The 14,599-nt window shown below is 40.1% G+C and overlaps 1 protein-coding gene and 1 long non-coding RNA gene across 6 annotated transcripts in view; one reads left to right on the top strand and one right to left on the bottom strand.

Moving 5' to 3' along the window:
• Positions 1–10,769, bottom strand: part of IGF1 (insulin like growth factor 1) — a 74,615-nt gene extending 63,846 nt beyond the window's left edge. Inside the window, exons 1-2 of one of the 2 annotated variants that reach the window (XM_034987715.1) lie at positions 9,899–10,769; positions 5,256–5,412 (exon numbers count right to left, since the gene is read on the bottom strand). In XM_034987715.1, coding sequence (XP_034843606.1) covers positions 5,256–5,412; positions 9,899–9,961 — 220 coding nt within the window. In that variant the 5' untranslated portion in view covers positions 9,962–10,769. The remainder of the gene's footprint in view (positions 1–5,255; positions 5,413–9,898) is intronic. The other variant, XM_034987714.1, reaches the window with a different exon arrangement.
• LOC117998813 overlaps positions 1–14,599 on the top strand; it is a 128,275-nt gene that overhangs the window by 13,615 nt on the left and 100,061 nt on the right. For all 4 annotated transcript variants that reach the window (XR_004676089.1, XR_004676088.1, XR_004676086.1 and 1 more), the window contains 2 exons: positions 7,075–7,136; positions 11,324–11,424. This is a non-coding gene — a long non-coding RNA (uncharacterized LOC117998813). The remainder of the gene's footprint in view (positions 1–7,074; positions 7,137–11,323; positions 11,425–14,599) is intronic.

Here is a 14,599-nt window from a genome sequence, read left to right as displayed (position 1 = left end):
TTGTCCAGTGAAGCAATAATTCTTGCCTTCTATGGGGTAAAACCAAAGTGAGAGAGCTGATGCAAGTGGATTTTGAACAAGTAAATATACTAGTCAAATACAAGAATTCTTCTTGCTACTGATATTGTTATATACCTATTACTACTAATAATAGGTTTTATCAGCTACCCTTAAGGAGAGAAAATGAGTGTATAACTAATTGGGCTGTTCAGATACCTCAACCTTTACAATATACTCTGCAACTGACCCCACAAGAGAGTAAATAAGTATTGCTAACATGTATGGTGCTTACTATGTGCCAGGCAGTATTCTAAGTTAATATGTTCTAATACATTAACTCATTTAATCCTTACACCAGTTTTATGAGGTAGGCCCCATTTTACAGATGAGGAAATTGGGGAACAAAGAGGTTAAGTAATTTGCTCAAGGCCACCTACCATGTAAGCTAGAATTCAAACTCTGAATTCTTGGCAATAGAGACCATGCTCTTGGTCTTGAACCCTTCACTCTTCTGCTTCTTATAATTCTCCATCAGGGAGATGGTCTTAAAGAGTATTAAAATGTCAGAAAAATGCAAGTTATTTTCTAATTTTTCACAGAAGCTATCACTTTTTAAGTGGTCCTTTGTTTGCATAGACTGGTCCTCTGGGATGTAAGCATTTAGCATCAATATAAAAACACATTACTTTTCTTTAAGACTATCTGTGGCCTATTAGCTTAGTGGTACTAATGAGCCCAGGGCCATAAGGTAAAACCCCACATGTGCCAATTAATTTCAAAGAGAAAAGCTTTTCCACAACCAGAGACTGTACCCTTAACTTTGAGCAGCTGTCATACAAATGCATGGCTGGCGGTCTAAGGGGTACCAAGCCGTGGAATACAAATGGTGTAGCTCAAACCCAGCCCCACTCAAAGCAATGCTAATGGTGTATATCTTTGAATGCCCTGGACTATACACTCCCTTCTTTAATTGGAAAGGCAGTATCAATAGGCTGGCAAAAGGCGGTTGATCAAGGTTTGGAAGCCTATAGATTCTTATTTGTCCCATCTGACTTAATAAAGGGCAACTAAAAACTGACCTATTCACTTGTTCTCACATCCAAGAGAGTGAGAAAATGTAAAGATGAGAACTGTCAGCTGGTCCTTCCTCACAAAGAAACATGGCAATCTGCTTGCATGTGCTCCTTTGGCCAGATGACTTTCGTGTATTTGGTCATGTCTGAGCTTCTATTCCACTCCTGAGGGGTTGAAACCCAGATTAAAACAAAACAAAACAAAACAAAGAAGCTAGCTACTCTTTCTTTACGTAGGTGAAATCTTCTATCTTTGGGGGCAAACAGAAACTCTTTAGGGAAGATAAAGGACACTAAATGTTCTTTGGTCACTACTTAAATCTAAGGTTCTCCTTTCTTGAATAGCACCAAATCCTTGTTCATTATAACCTGGACTATGAGTCTGTTAAAGTTATAAGAAGTCATTTACTTTAACAAAATCCCCTTGTTTTATGGACAAGGACATTTTGACCCAGGAAGTTTAAATGCCTGCCAAAGGCATACAGCTAATGAGTGACAGGTCTGGGAGCAGTTTTCTGAGCACTATATTTCAAATGAAAGAAACATGAGTTAATAATAATACCTAGATCTAGGAAGTTTGTTGTAATCAATAACAGTGAAATTCATTGCAAAGTTTCGCTTAAACTCCATAAAGCAGTATGTTTTAACGCATGAAGAATGCGCTTAGTTTATTCAGACCTGTTCTTAATAACTACGAATTGGAAGTGTGTTTTACAAAAGCTATAAATCTGGAATAGCTGAAAGGGTATCCAACTTTCTTTTCTATTTGATTTACTTCTCCTTTTTCCCAGACCGCTGAGGTAAAGCATATACAGTTTATTTAAGGGACTGTTTATAGACTCTTAAAACTAAAAAGGACCCCAGAAACTTGCTTTCTTTTGGTTGCTCTTAATTGAAACCATCCAAGATGGTTGGTTGTCTTTCAAATTTTTAAGTATCTCCAAAGAGAGAAATTCCACAAGCCCTTAAAGTACATGTTAAAATGGTTAATCACCATGACTGTCAAAAAATTATATCTATGGCAAGCTTAACTTCTTCTTTTTCACTTGAAGCTCTTTTCCTCCTGCTATGTTTCATGCAAAATGAGGTTATAACAAGCCCTCCTCTATGAGGGCTCCATCAATCTGGCAAGATAATAGCGAGCTCTTTCCCAATGTGCCACTTCATTACGCCACCATTTTCCTCACAGGACTGTGAGAGCACAAGACTGGCTGATACCTTCTCTTACTATGATGCATAGGGAAGAATTAGTAATTAGCTATTTACGGGAACTTTCATTTCATAAAATGTCTGGGGAAGCTGCATTAATTATAGAGGAACTGTTCCACTTATGCTGGAAAAATTGTTCACAAAACAGATAATCTAGAAGGTTGCTTCCACTGTGTTGTCGTAGAACTTGTGCTTATAGAGAAATATGAGCTCATTCACACACTGGGTCAGTCTATACAAAGTAAACATTATTTTTTTTTTAATTCAGAACTGTTCTGTGTCTAATAGGTTAAGAAAACTCTCCTTGTTAAACATTCTGACCTGGCAAAAAAGATAAATATGGAGGCAATTTTCTTTTAGATGTTTGAATTTCAAACGAAGATCAGAAACTGCTTTCCACTATTAAAAAAAGAAAACAACAACAAAACTGTACTTTCAAAGTGGATTTGAAGCAGCTTTAAATAAAAGGCACAGCTGCAATAAAACTTTGAAAATAAGGGTAAAAACAATGAAGAGAGTCAACTGACAGGGGACGGAGGTGAGGAAGACTGCTTTCCTCTAAAAAAGTATCTCAAAGACCCATCAATGCTTAGAGCTAACTTCTCCACACACACTAAATCTCAAGGGACAAAAAGGAAACTCAATACAATTTGTTGACAACAGTTAAAGCCTGTTAGAATAATTGGCTCAGACACAAAACAGACCATCAGTGTAGCTTAGGGATGATGACCAAAATGCAGCCTCTAGTCAGCCTCACAGTCATATTCAGTTGAATAAAAGAAAAGCAATTTTATCCAATAGCTGGGTAAATAGGAGATACGAATTATCCAAAGTAATTGACAAGCCTAATTCTTTATGGTTCTGAAGACTGAGATCCCAAATAAGTAATTCCATTCCATTCAATTGGGTTCAATTTAATTCAAGCTTGTCAGTTCAATGATCAAATAGAGCCTTTTCTATATCAGCCAGGCATTGAGCTAGATACTGGGATTCAGTGGTAAATAAACATAGTCTTTGGCATCAAGGAGCCCATTGAGAGGGTAGATCCTGGTTAGGTGATTTCAATAAAAGAACCTTTTGGTGCCTTGAAATTGGTTTCCATCATAGTTGTCCAATACTCTTAACCGTCTGTGTGCACATGTATCAGTATTATATGGTTACTTGAGACCAAATCATTATTTACATTCCCATATTCATTATCTAATGCAAACATCATAAGCACAGAATGATCCAGTTTCCTTCTACTGTACATGGAAATCCTGGAGCACGTCAAGTTGAATAAGGCAATTCATCCTGGCACATAACGGAAGACAATTGTGGACTTGGCAATTACCTTGATCCTTGGATCAAAGAAAATTGCACAAATGGATTATCAAGGCAAAAAAAAAAATCCTCTTGGGCATAATATGTGAGAATTACTTATTCATTTTTTTATATGTGGATCAGTAGCAGCAAAGTAAAGAATAATGACAACCCATCATTGGGTGATGTTGATGTAGCACATTTGCCTTTCACTGTATATTTCAAAGGTAAAACAAGTCTGCTATTTGAAAATACCCACCCAATGAACTTACTCATCTGCCCTACAACAGAGACCTGGATAGAATTGCTTTATTGCCAGAAAAATAAATGAATTCATTCTATTAAAGCATTAGCTGGAAACAGAGAGGGGTGTTTGCCCATTCAAGTAGTAAAAAGCACTTCTCATTCTCTGTCACTAGTTGTTTAAAGACTATTTGTTGCCAAATCTATGGTGAATACAAATCATCAGTCCCCCATCAGCCTCTCCCTTGCCATCTCTCTGACTCATCCCAGACTGCTATATTCAAGCCCCTCCCCCTACTCTCTCTCTCTCTCTCTCTCTCTCACACACACACACACACACACACGCACACATGCACGCACGTACAGGCACACACCACCTTCCCTGGGAAGAAGATGAGAGAGACCTAAGTGTGTGAGTCATCAGAGGAGCTATTCAAAGCTTAGTGGGCAACTGAGGTAAGCTGTCTACACTCCAGTGATAATGAACCTCCAAGAATGATTCATGCTCACTGAGGACCTGAACATCAGTTTCCTGGAACTCTCTAAAATTCCAAATAATTATATAGAATGAGCAATTGGCTTTAAATCTTTCACTGTCCTATAATATACAATAAGATAGATGTCTCTGAGGTAGATTCTGTAAGTGCTCAGTTCCCCCAGGCAACATTGACTTATGTTTGTGTTTATTATTTGCAAACATTGCCTGGGCTGTCTATTTTTTATTGACTGTCAGCTTTTTAATCACCTGAGACCTACTTATGGGATAAGTAACCCCACACTTGTCAGAAACCCTTTTCCAGATGGAGATATCACTGGAGAGTCCCAGAGAAAAGCTAAGTCGAAGGAAGGCAATAACAAAACATCAAGGTCAATTTTCATAGAGGACAAATTAATATGGCATTTCAGTTTGCATTTAGAGAGTGCCTGTGTTTTCGTAAATGTGCCTTTGAGCAAAGTTCACCTTCTGTCCCTGGTGATTTCACATTGCGCGGAGACATCTGGGATGTGCCCTCTTAATTCTTCTTCCCAGTCCACCTTACTATTTTACTCCAAATTACCTAGCACTTAAAACAGGCCTCCATGTTTCCATATGTTTATATGGGCACCAACAGATCTCAAAAACAAAAACCTCAATTCCCCAGGGTCATTCTGTCCCTTCCTTTCACTGAAAGGAAAGGAATAGCGAGGGTAGAGCACAATAATTTTGGGAAAGCTCAGCAGGAAGTAGTTAAAAGACAAACTGCTAAGGAGGAAAATTCCATCCTAAATCTGCAAAACTTGCCACAGCCCCGCTGAAACACTAGGCTTACTTTAAGGTGAGGGATCTCAGAGGCTGAGGAAGGCTGCCAGCCACGGGCAGTCATTCAGTTATTCACACACTGCCTGTGGTTGTAAATCCACAGAGCAGTGAGAGGGAGGGCTACTTACTGAAATAAAAACCCCTGTCTCCACACACGAACTGAAGAGCGTCCACCAGCTCAGCCCCACAGAGCGTCTCTGGTCCAGCCGTGGCGGAGCTGGTGAAGGTGAGCAAGCACAGGGCCAGGTAGAAGAGCTGAGAGGAGGACATAATGTGCATCTTTACCTGCCAGAAAAATAGAAGGATGGTCATGTTTCCTCCTTGGTCCTTGCAAGGGCAGGGGTGGTGAGGCAAATGTGCCTCACTCCTAGCATTACATTACTGCCATTAGTCAGAACTACCCTGCACAGCAGTGCAACAGAGTGCGTAACGGACCTCAGGGTGCTGTGGCCTGAGTACTTCTTGGCATCAAACAACCTGTGTTTAATCCCCTTGCCACCGTGGACTTCACTGAACCCCTTCTTTGCAGATTCCTATTGCAATTCAATGAGATAAAATATCTAGAAACATTTACTATGTAAATGAAAACTGCTATTATTGCAGTAGAATCCCACACCACTCAGAGATCCTGGTAAACCTTTTGAACTGTCAAAGGTTAAACTATGCTCAGTCCAGATTTGGGACCAAATACATTTTATTAATTTAAATTCTCTAAAGATTGGCCATCCACAGATGGCCCATGCATTCATTATGGACCAGAATATTAAGTTAACTAGAACGTCATTCCCCAGCTACTGATTAAAGATAATTTACTGTGGATAAAAACGGATTTGTGAAAATACTATATGTCATTACAGGGTTTTTGTTTTTGCTTTTTTTCACTTAATGAGAGAGAGAAAGAGAGAAACAGAAACAGAGAGGAAGACAGAGAGACAGAGAAACTTCTTACCTGGGGAATATCAGCAGTTAACACAACCACAAGTGGAAGTGAAAAAAAAAAAAAAAACAGAAACAGGAAAAATAGGATTTAGGAATGAAATTGGCTCATGCTAAGTAGACCCTACATCTTCTGTATTCTAAAGTCCTCTGTGTCAAGTGCACTATCAAATCAACATGTGTGGAGAGATTGCCTTCCATGAACAGGGCATTGGGCTCAAAACCTGCAAAAGTTTTTTTTTGTTTGTTTTTTGTTTTTTTTTTCTGCCACAGGAGTTCTGACTTCATGTCTTGGAGGGACTTATGTGTCTCTGTATCCATTTTATAGCAGAATATGCTGAGACACCCCCGGTGACAGACAAATGGCAGCCTGGCCAAAAGCAGGATTTCTGTGGCTCAGGGCTCTATCCTCTCTCAAAGTAGTATAAATAATGCTAAGGTGATCACTGACTTTTCCATATTGCTACTGTGGCACAAAGATGTGGTTTCTTCCAGGAAGCCTCCCAAGGTGAGTAGCTTTACCTCTCTCAGCTGTATTTACTTTCAGTGGCCTTGGAAGAGTCACTGGCAGGATGTAAGTGAGGGACCTTATCAAAAGGGTCATGGAATTATGCTGGAAGCGATCATTATAAAAAAAGGCTTTTCTGAACCTCACAGTAGTGGCAGACCCATTCAACCCCATCCCTTGTGGAGAAACAGACTCAGTCATTTGCCTTCCTTGCCCTCCATAAACTCTCAACTTAATGGCTCTCTACATCAGCGGCAGATTTTCCTCCATCATTTTAATTAAGATTTCCATTTTTGTGGCCAGACCTTCAGCTCAGCAACTGGGGGAAAAAAAAACACCTTAAGCCCCTGCCTCTCGTTAACAAAACGTAAATACTCAGTTAATGCTTGTAAAACAGTTTAAGATGAAAAGTGCCCTCTATTTGCAAATCATCATAAATAATGGACATAAAATAGAAGAGGAGGTGAAAGCTCAACTGAACACTTCTTCCATTTTCTCAATAGGACCTCTGCATGGAAACCCTTCACCTCCACACAGCCAAAGCCACCAGGACTGCAGGAAACAGGTTCTCATCCAATCTACATTTTTCTTAGTCATAAAATAATTGGGGCGGGGGGGTTTCCCCTTCAGTATTTCCAGTGGAAATCTCAACAGTTCCAACCTGTCTGGACTTCATTGCCTTTTTCAAAAGAGCGAACTGTGAATTGATCTTACAGAACATACCCCACACTCTGGCAATGGGCCAGTTCTAGAATGCATGCTACTCTACCAATCTTATTTCTCCATCCCTCCCTTCTTTGTTGAGTCTATAGTAATGCTGAAGCACCTGCAACTGTAGATGGCTTGAAGTTCTTCAGTTCTTGTAAAATCCATGGGAAGAGGTAGCCTTAGTGAATTGAGAACTTCGTGAGATGTCAAAACTATATTTTTAATAGTTATTTCTGGCATAACACATATAAGTTCTCACATATAGATCACTAGCATTTCATAATATAAGATTTATTTTTTTATAGCTTTTCGTTTTCCTTTTCTTTCTTTTTTGCTGAGTTATGTTGTTAGATAAATATCAGCACTTACAGTTCTAGGACAAGAGAGAACCTCCACTGCATTTTCCCTTAGTTCAGGTAACAGTCCAGTACACCCACAGAGAACCAGAGAATTTTATCACATTATGTTCCCCCCAAAGAAAATAATAACAAACTTGCTTAGGGGTTAAAAGTTTGAAACAAGTGGCCCCATATGTCCGTCCTTTTCTTGGTCTTTTATTTTGTCAAACACAAAAGAAACAAAGAGAGAGAAAGGAAAGATATAGAGAGAAAGAAAGGAAGAACCAGAAAGAGAAGAGAAAAAAGAAAGAAAAAGAATTCAGAGCACTGTTTCTCAAAAATCATTCACAAATTCAAAATTTAAAAGACCTTTCTTTTTTGTTTTAAATAAATGGAATATCAATTGATTCCAGATGTCTGGGCTACAATGAAAATGCCCAGCAAAATTTGAGGGCAATAGTCATAAGAAAATACTCACTGTAGGTGTAACCATTTTTTGTTTGTTCCAGATCTTTTACAGCAGGTCAGGGTGGGTATTATGAGGCTGATGTGAATAGAAAACTGAGGACTTAAAAACATGTGCTGCTTTGTGGGTGGGGTTTGTGAAAGCATCTAGTTACATTTGGACACCCAGGCAGGTATGCCATTAGCCTGGGTAAACTGCCTTTTGTCCATCAAACAATGAACAAATTGCACAGCTGGGATTTGAGTCCATCTCCCCCCCCACCCCCATCAAGGCACCAATTTCCATTGTGTGCCTATTGTAGCTGCTCTGAACAGGGACCCCAAGCTCCAGTCCTCTGCCTTACCCCCTTCCCTCTGACTCAAACACTTACAAATATCTTGAGACTCAGAGTACAGTCAGCTTGTGAGTTCTGCCTCTAGGCAGGACACCTTTACTTAGTGAATTACATTTGAAGGACCACGAAGCTCCCTCAAGCCACTTCTTGCTCCAGGTACAAAGGAAAAGTAACAATATTTGCTAGCTCTATTTCTGAAAAGTTCATTTGGAGAAAGTTTTCCAAACTGGTAATTAATGCAGAGATAACACTCAACAACCCCTTTTATGATCATCTAAGTAGGAAGACAAAAACCTTAGCTGTCAGACCACATAGTGTATTATATAGGCTCTATATACAGTATAGAGAGAGACTTCATTTCTTTTAAAAGCAAGGTAGCCAGTCTTGGCACCTGGAAGGTAGCAGAATCAGGTGCCTGACAAAGATGTACTCTTAACTCCTAAGCCACTTACTTGACTAAGAAAAATCCTAGTGGTGGAGTATTTGAGAGGAGCAAATGAATGCTGTACTAAGAGGCAGGGAAGTTTTATGAATTGAGCTCTTAGGCAATTGCATTGAGGAGCCAGTGACAGTGGCTTAAAAATGCTTGCAAATTGGAAAAACACAAGTCTTGAAGGATATAATTTTGCTGAGAATGGAAACTTGAACTAGGGCCAGTGATTGGAAACGAGAAGTTGGCATTAACAGCGGCAGCCAAATTTACCTAAAGAGACTTTACAACACCGAGTATAAAATCAGTTTTACAACACGAAATCCCAAGTCCAAACTTCACCCATGAAAGTCCTCTTCCAAAGGGAAAACTTGGACATGCAGTTGCTAGAAAGTTTCCGCTTTCCATATATACAGTATGCATTTGTTTAAATTATACGAACATGCAGGGTCAGCAAGAGTTGTCAAGTTCTTTTTCAGAAGAGCAAATTAAACTTCGCTGTAACTTTGACTCTCTGGGCATAAGTGCAGAGAGTTCTGGGACCTTAGCTCCAAAGATCATATTTAAAAGCTTTAATATCACCTAAAAGGTAACTTCGTATGTGGCATGCCTTGTAATAAAAAGTCCTGACGAGTTACACACACACACACACGCGCGTGCACACACACAAACATGGTCTTAAAAAGAAAACATCTGCACCTGCAAAAAAAAAAAAAAATCTAAAAGTTCATATCCATGCTCTATAGCCCTTAACCATAGACAGGATTTAAAGGAATCTTCTATAATGATACCACTGAAGCCCTGCACAAGTGGAGGATTTAGCATAAGTACCCTGCAATAGTTTCTACTCATACAGATATCTGTGCAAAGGCATCCATCTCCCGGAGCTAGTTTTTCAGATCCCACAGAATTGCATATTCAGCAATTTATAAATAACTCCCAGTTCCGAAACAATGAAAATTCTAAAGTGAATAACATTTCTAGGCAGAAGCAAACAGTACACAATTTAAAGAAAATTCCCCAATGACTTCAAAGAGTAAGAAATATTTACCTTCAAGAAATCACAAAAGCAGCACTTAAATAATTGGGTTGGAAGACTGCTGATTTTTCCCATTGCTTCTGAAGTGCAAAGTCTGGAAATGAATTGGTTAGCAGGAATAATGAGGCAAAAAGAAATCCAGAGAGATGGGAGATGTTGAGAGCAATGTCACATTTCAATTTTGAGGACTTTATTCCATTGCGCAGGCTCTATCTGCTCTGAATTTAGCAGTGACAGTGAGATTTAGCAAACAGAAGAGGGATTTAGAGAAAATCCTCACATTTATCTACAAAACACAGACACTGTAGACAGGAAACAGCTGGGGGAACATTTGCCTTCTCTCTCTCTCCCTCTTCTGGCAAAGTTATCGAGTAAGGACTTTTTTGGGCATGGTGACAAATAACATCATACCTTTGCATTTTAAAACTAGAGCACAGAAGCATTTTTTTCCCTTAAAAGAATGTGTGTTAGTGACAGGGTTAGCAGACATTAATATACTGATGCTGCCATAAAAAAATAAGGATCTGTCCTCTGGTTAACTTTCTGCTGGGCATGGAGACACACACATCTGCTAATACACCTTACCGGTATTAAAGGAACATACAATGGAGGATGGGCGAGCATTTTTCTATTCTAGAGCAAATGCAAAAATAAAAAAGCAGAAATGAAGAAAAAAAAACATCTCGAGCAAATCCTACAATTTTAACCCTGAAATGACTGGGATAAAGTAGGTTGGAAGACAGCACTGGGGTGACCCCTTGTCCTAGTTGCCAAGCAAGGGGAATGATCTCATTTCCTAGAACCTAGAAAAGGGGCAGGCAGCATTGCAATTGGCTCTCTTTAGGACACTGTCTCATGCTTTTTGCCCGCAACAGGGCAAAGACTTTGCTGAGCTATAAAGCCAACTGAAAAAATAAAATCTTTTTCTTCCTTTCTCTACTAGGCTTCCTATTACCAACCTCTCCCCAACTCCTCTCCCCGCCCAGGGAAGGGCACCCGAGGGGCAAACTATTTTTCCATTGTTCATGTTTTTCTGCATAACTTGAACCTGTGTGTGTGTGTGTGTGTGTTTTCTTTCTCCAATTTTTGTGTATTCTAAATAACACCAGCTGGCTAGCAATACCCTCTCAAGGGTTATGATGTCATTTAAATCCCTCAACTGGATGAGTGGCCGGCAACATGGTCCAAGCCAGCTGTTTTGCTATTTATAATGTATACTTGCCTTTGCCATTGAGAATCAAGTTCTGATCTTTTGTCAATACAGTTTGTACCAATTGCTCTTTGGTTTTGCGAGATGTAGATAAGAAAGTGGATTATGAAATAAGGTTGCAAAAGCCCAGATCAGACATAACACTTTCCCTAGATGTCTATCCAAACTTGGTTTCCCAGGGTTGTGGAAATAACCTGGACCTTGCATTTCTCTCTCGTGATTCTCAGGGGACTTGATGAGACTGATGCAACAATTAAAAACAGAGGTCTGCTGGATACCCTAGTCTGGATCTTTATGTTGTCCTGCAGCCAGAAAAGTGTTTGCAGAGGTAAGTGCCCTCAAAGGAAAACCTGGTTGGTTTTGAAAGGGAGCTGGGTTTGGTCAAGTCTTCTGTGTAGTTAATAACTTATGGCGTTTACCTTCCAAAAAGAAGAATTAAAAATCTGGAGTTATGCTGTTTCAATGGTGCATTATATTCAGCATCATTTAGTGAGTGTCTGCTATGTGCCCAACACATGCATCACAGTCAAGGAGCTGAAAGGGCAGAGTGGCAGAGCCAGAGAGGAAAGTGTCACTGTCATGTGGTGGGTATGTACTCTTTTAAAAATACGAACAGTGCACAATGGAAGCGAATAAAAAATTCTCTAGAAAGACAGGGAAGTGAAACTCTTTTGAAAATCCAGAATGAGGGATGTGTCACGAGAGGGCTTGGGGTACGTGGTTGGGAAGTTTTGGTGGATAAGATTTGACCCAAAGAGTATACACATACGCATCATCAAGAAGTGGCCTGGTAGGGAGCCACAGGTATGTGGGCAATTCCTGTCCTTAAAGAATAATCCAAATCTTCCTTTAATGAGCTCCCCTTCGTGCAGTTAATTTATTACTTGATTTACCAAAAATCTTTTCTGCAGCCTTTGTGGGATCATGCCCTTTGTGAAAAACAAAGTCCATCCTTTCGTGGACTATAATGATATAGATTGTGTTACACCAAAGAACTGTACCTATTGCCCAGGTAGAAAGAACCACATTTTGCAAGTGTGCACTCAGGTGTTGGCTGGAGTCTTGGTGCTGAGTGCCTTGTTCCACCACTGGGCACCTTCACAGGTGAAGGCCAGGACGTTCCCATTACTGTTTTCGCATATTTTAATCTTTCCAAGATGGCCTAGAAGCTCACTGCCCATTTCTCCAAGGCTGTCACCTGGTCTGAGTACACCCTCGGTATGCACTGTACATAGATCACCTTGTTCCCAACCATTTCGTGTCAAAGGCTGTTTGGAATACAGAACACATATTGTTCCATCAGACACTGTGCTTCTGCAATATCGACACACTGACTCACAGTCTCTTGGTTTTATAACCCCAATTACCCTTAAAGGATAATTGGGTTTTAATTTATGTCCCAGTTTTTATGTCACAATCAAAGAAAACTGAAATTTCAGTGAGTCGTAATTATCATCAGCTGTGCTGTGGAAACATTCCGATTTGAGCTCTCAGTTTCCAATAGGGAAAGCAATTTCCTGAAGTGATTACTGTAGACTTCGATGTGGAGAATGGGCAGGGTAAGCCAGCGACAGAGCAGGGCAATAATTCCTAGAGACATGGCCATTTTCTTTGCTAATTCCAGGAGTCAATCTGAAAGGGAAAGGGGCAATAAATGTGCCACGTCATTACCTTTTAATAACTGAGAGCTGTACCTGTTTAGGAGAAAAAGAAATGAAATGTATCTATTACTAGATAGATGAAGGTGGTAGTAAATCTAATCCCAGAAAAAGTTCAGGTCATGCAGTCCCACTGGGAGAGAAACATACAGGGTCAATCTAAAATTACTGGATCATTATGTAGTCTCCTGCCCAGAACAATCTGACAGGTATGGGAATTGTGTGCCACCAAAATAGCTAACTGCGAGGATGCGCTCATCATGAGAACATCCACTCCTGGAAATTCAGAGATTCACAGTTTCACCTTTTGCATGTGTAATGCCTGTGGGATATAAATAACTCTCCCCTAAAGCCTTCTTCTTGAGTAGTGCATTTGCATAAAGCTGCAGCCTCAGAAGACTTCTGACACCTCCCTTAAAAAAAAAAAAGAAAAAGAAAGTTGCTCATCTCCTTAAAGAACAGGCTGATAGAGATTCACAGAAAGGGGTGGGCAAGGCCCAGTCTTCACTCTTTTTTTGCTTAACTCCCTGTTCCCGGAGTTCCCCATGTCAACTTCGGAGGAGCTCATCCAAAAGGCAATTATCATATCCATGTGCAATAAGGCATATTTACAATTTATTTCACTAATGTCTTTGCTGACTCCCAAGAAAAGCTCAGAGTAGATATTTAGAGGGAAGGGGACTTTGGGATCAGATAAATGGTGAGGTCTAAGGTTCTAGGGCCACCCACCAGGCGAAGAACTTGGGGAACTCCTGGATATATGTCTTGGATCCTGATTTGTAGGGATAGTTGGTCTGGGAGTGTATTCTGCAGTGTCTGAAATCAAGGGCTTGTTAATTCAGAATGTAAAATTCAGAGAAAAAGGCTGGACCTCAAAAATACAACATGCTGCTGACAAGAGCACCAATGTCAGCTCCAAAAGATCTGCTCAGAAAGAGCTCTGTTATTCCTCAGAAAGCTCTTTAGCTCAAAGGAGCTGCTTTAAATCCTTAGAGGAGCATTTTCCCCACAGCTAGGGAAAACAGTAATAGGGAGAAGAAATCTTCTCACTAAATAAATCAGTGCCTTCTTTTCAACATTAAACTTGGATCTTATTTTTTCTAAAATGTCAGAAGAGCAAATGCTGAAAACAGTCAGAAGCAAAACTGTTGTGGTTTGGGGAGCAAAAGAATTCTTCGTAATGGCAGACAAGGAGTCACTACATGGGTCGAGGATTGCTTAGTGGAGTGAGAGAACCTGAGGGCTCTCCATAATTGCCCCAAGTTGAATAGAAAATGGGGAAAGGAGACACCAATTCCAAAGTTCAGGGGTAGTACCCACATAGGCACTTTCTTTCAGAATCGAAAAATGTGCGCGCCGCCTAGTGGCCTGCGGGGAAACTGCCACGGCAATCTTCGTGGTTAATGTGTGTTTGGGAGGAGTGGGGCGTTTTGAAAAGCTCTGGATTCAAGTATACTTTAAGCTGCACCGATCTTTAATTTTTTCATCTGTTTGAAATAAATAAACTGGGTATTTGATTCGCTGTAATTTTAAAAAGGAGGAAAGAGCTAAGGGGAGAAAGAAAGATAACTCTCAGCGAGGGCACGAATGTCTTCCCCGTGGCTGCAGTCTCAGTGGTGAGCTTCTGGTATGGGTTCAAAGCATTTTGTTGATTTAATGAAAGTCTGGAAAGTAAGTGATGATAAAAGTAAACTATTTCACGTGAAAACGATCATAAACTCTCCTGAGAGTGAATAAGAAAAATGAAGGGCGGGGCATCGGTGGATAGAAAAGTGACTTGTTTACTGAAACAGATTTAGGCGCTTGCAAATGGATCTCGAATCCAGTCTCCCTATATGCTCTGCG

Source organism: Mirounga leonina, unplaced genomic scaffold, assembly GCF_011800145.1.
Source record: "Mirounga leonina isolate KUSES-001 unplaced genomic scaffold, KU_Mleo_1.0 Mir_418, whole genome shotgun sequence".
Taxonomy (NCBI): Eukaryota; Metazoa; Chordata; class Mammalia; order Carnivora; family Phocidae; genus Mirounga; species Mirounga leonina.
The sequence above is the reverse complement of the archived record's forward strand: the minus strand, read 5'-3'. Positions and strand labels throughout refer to the sequence as shown.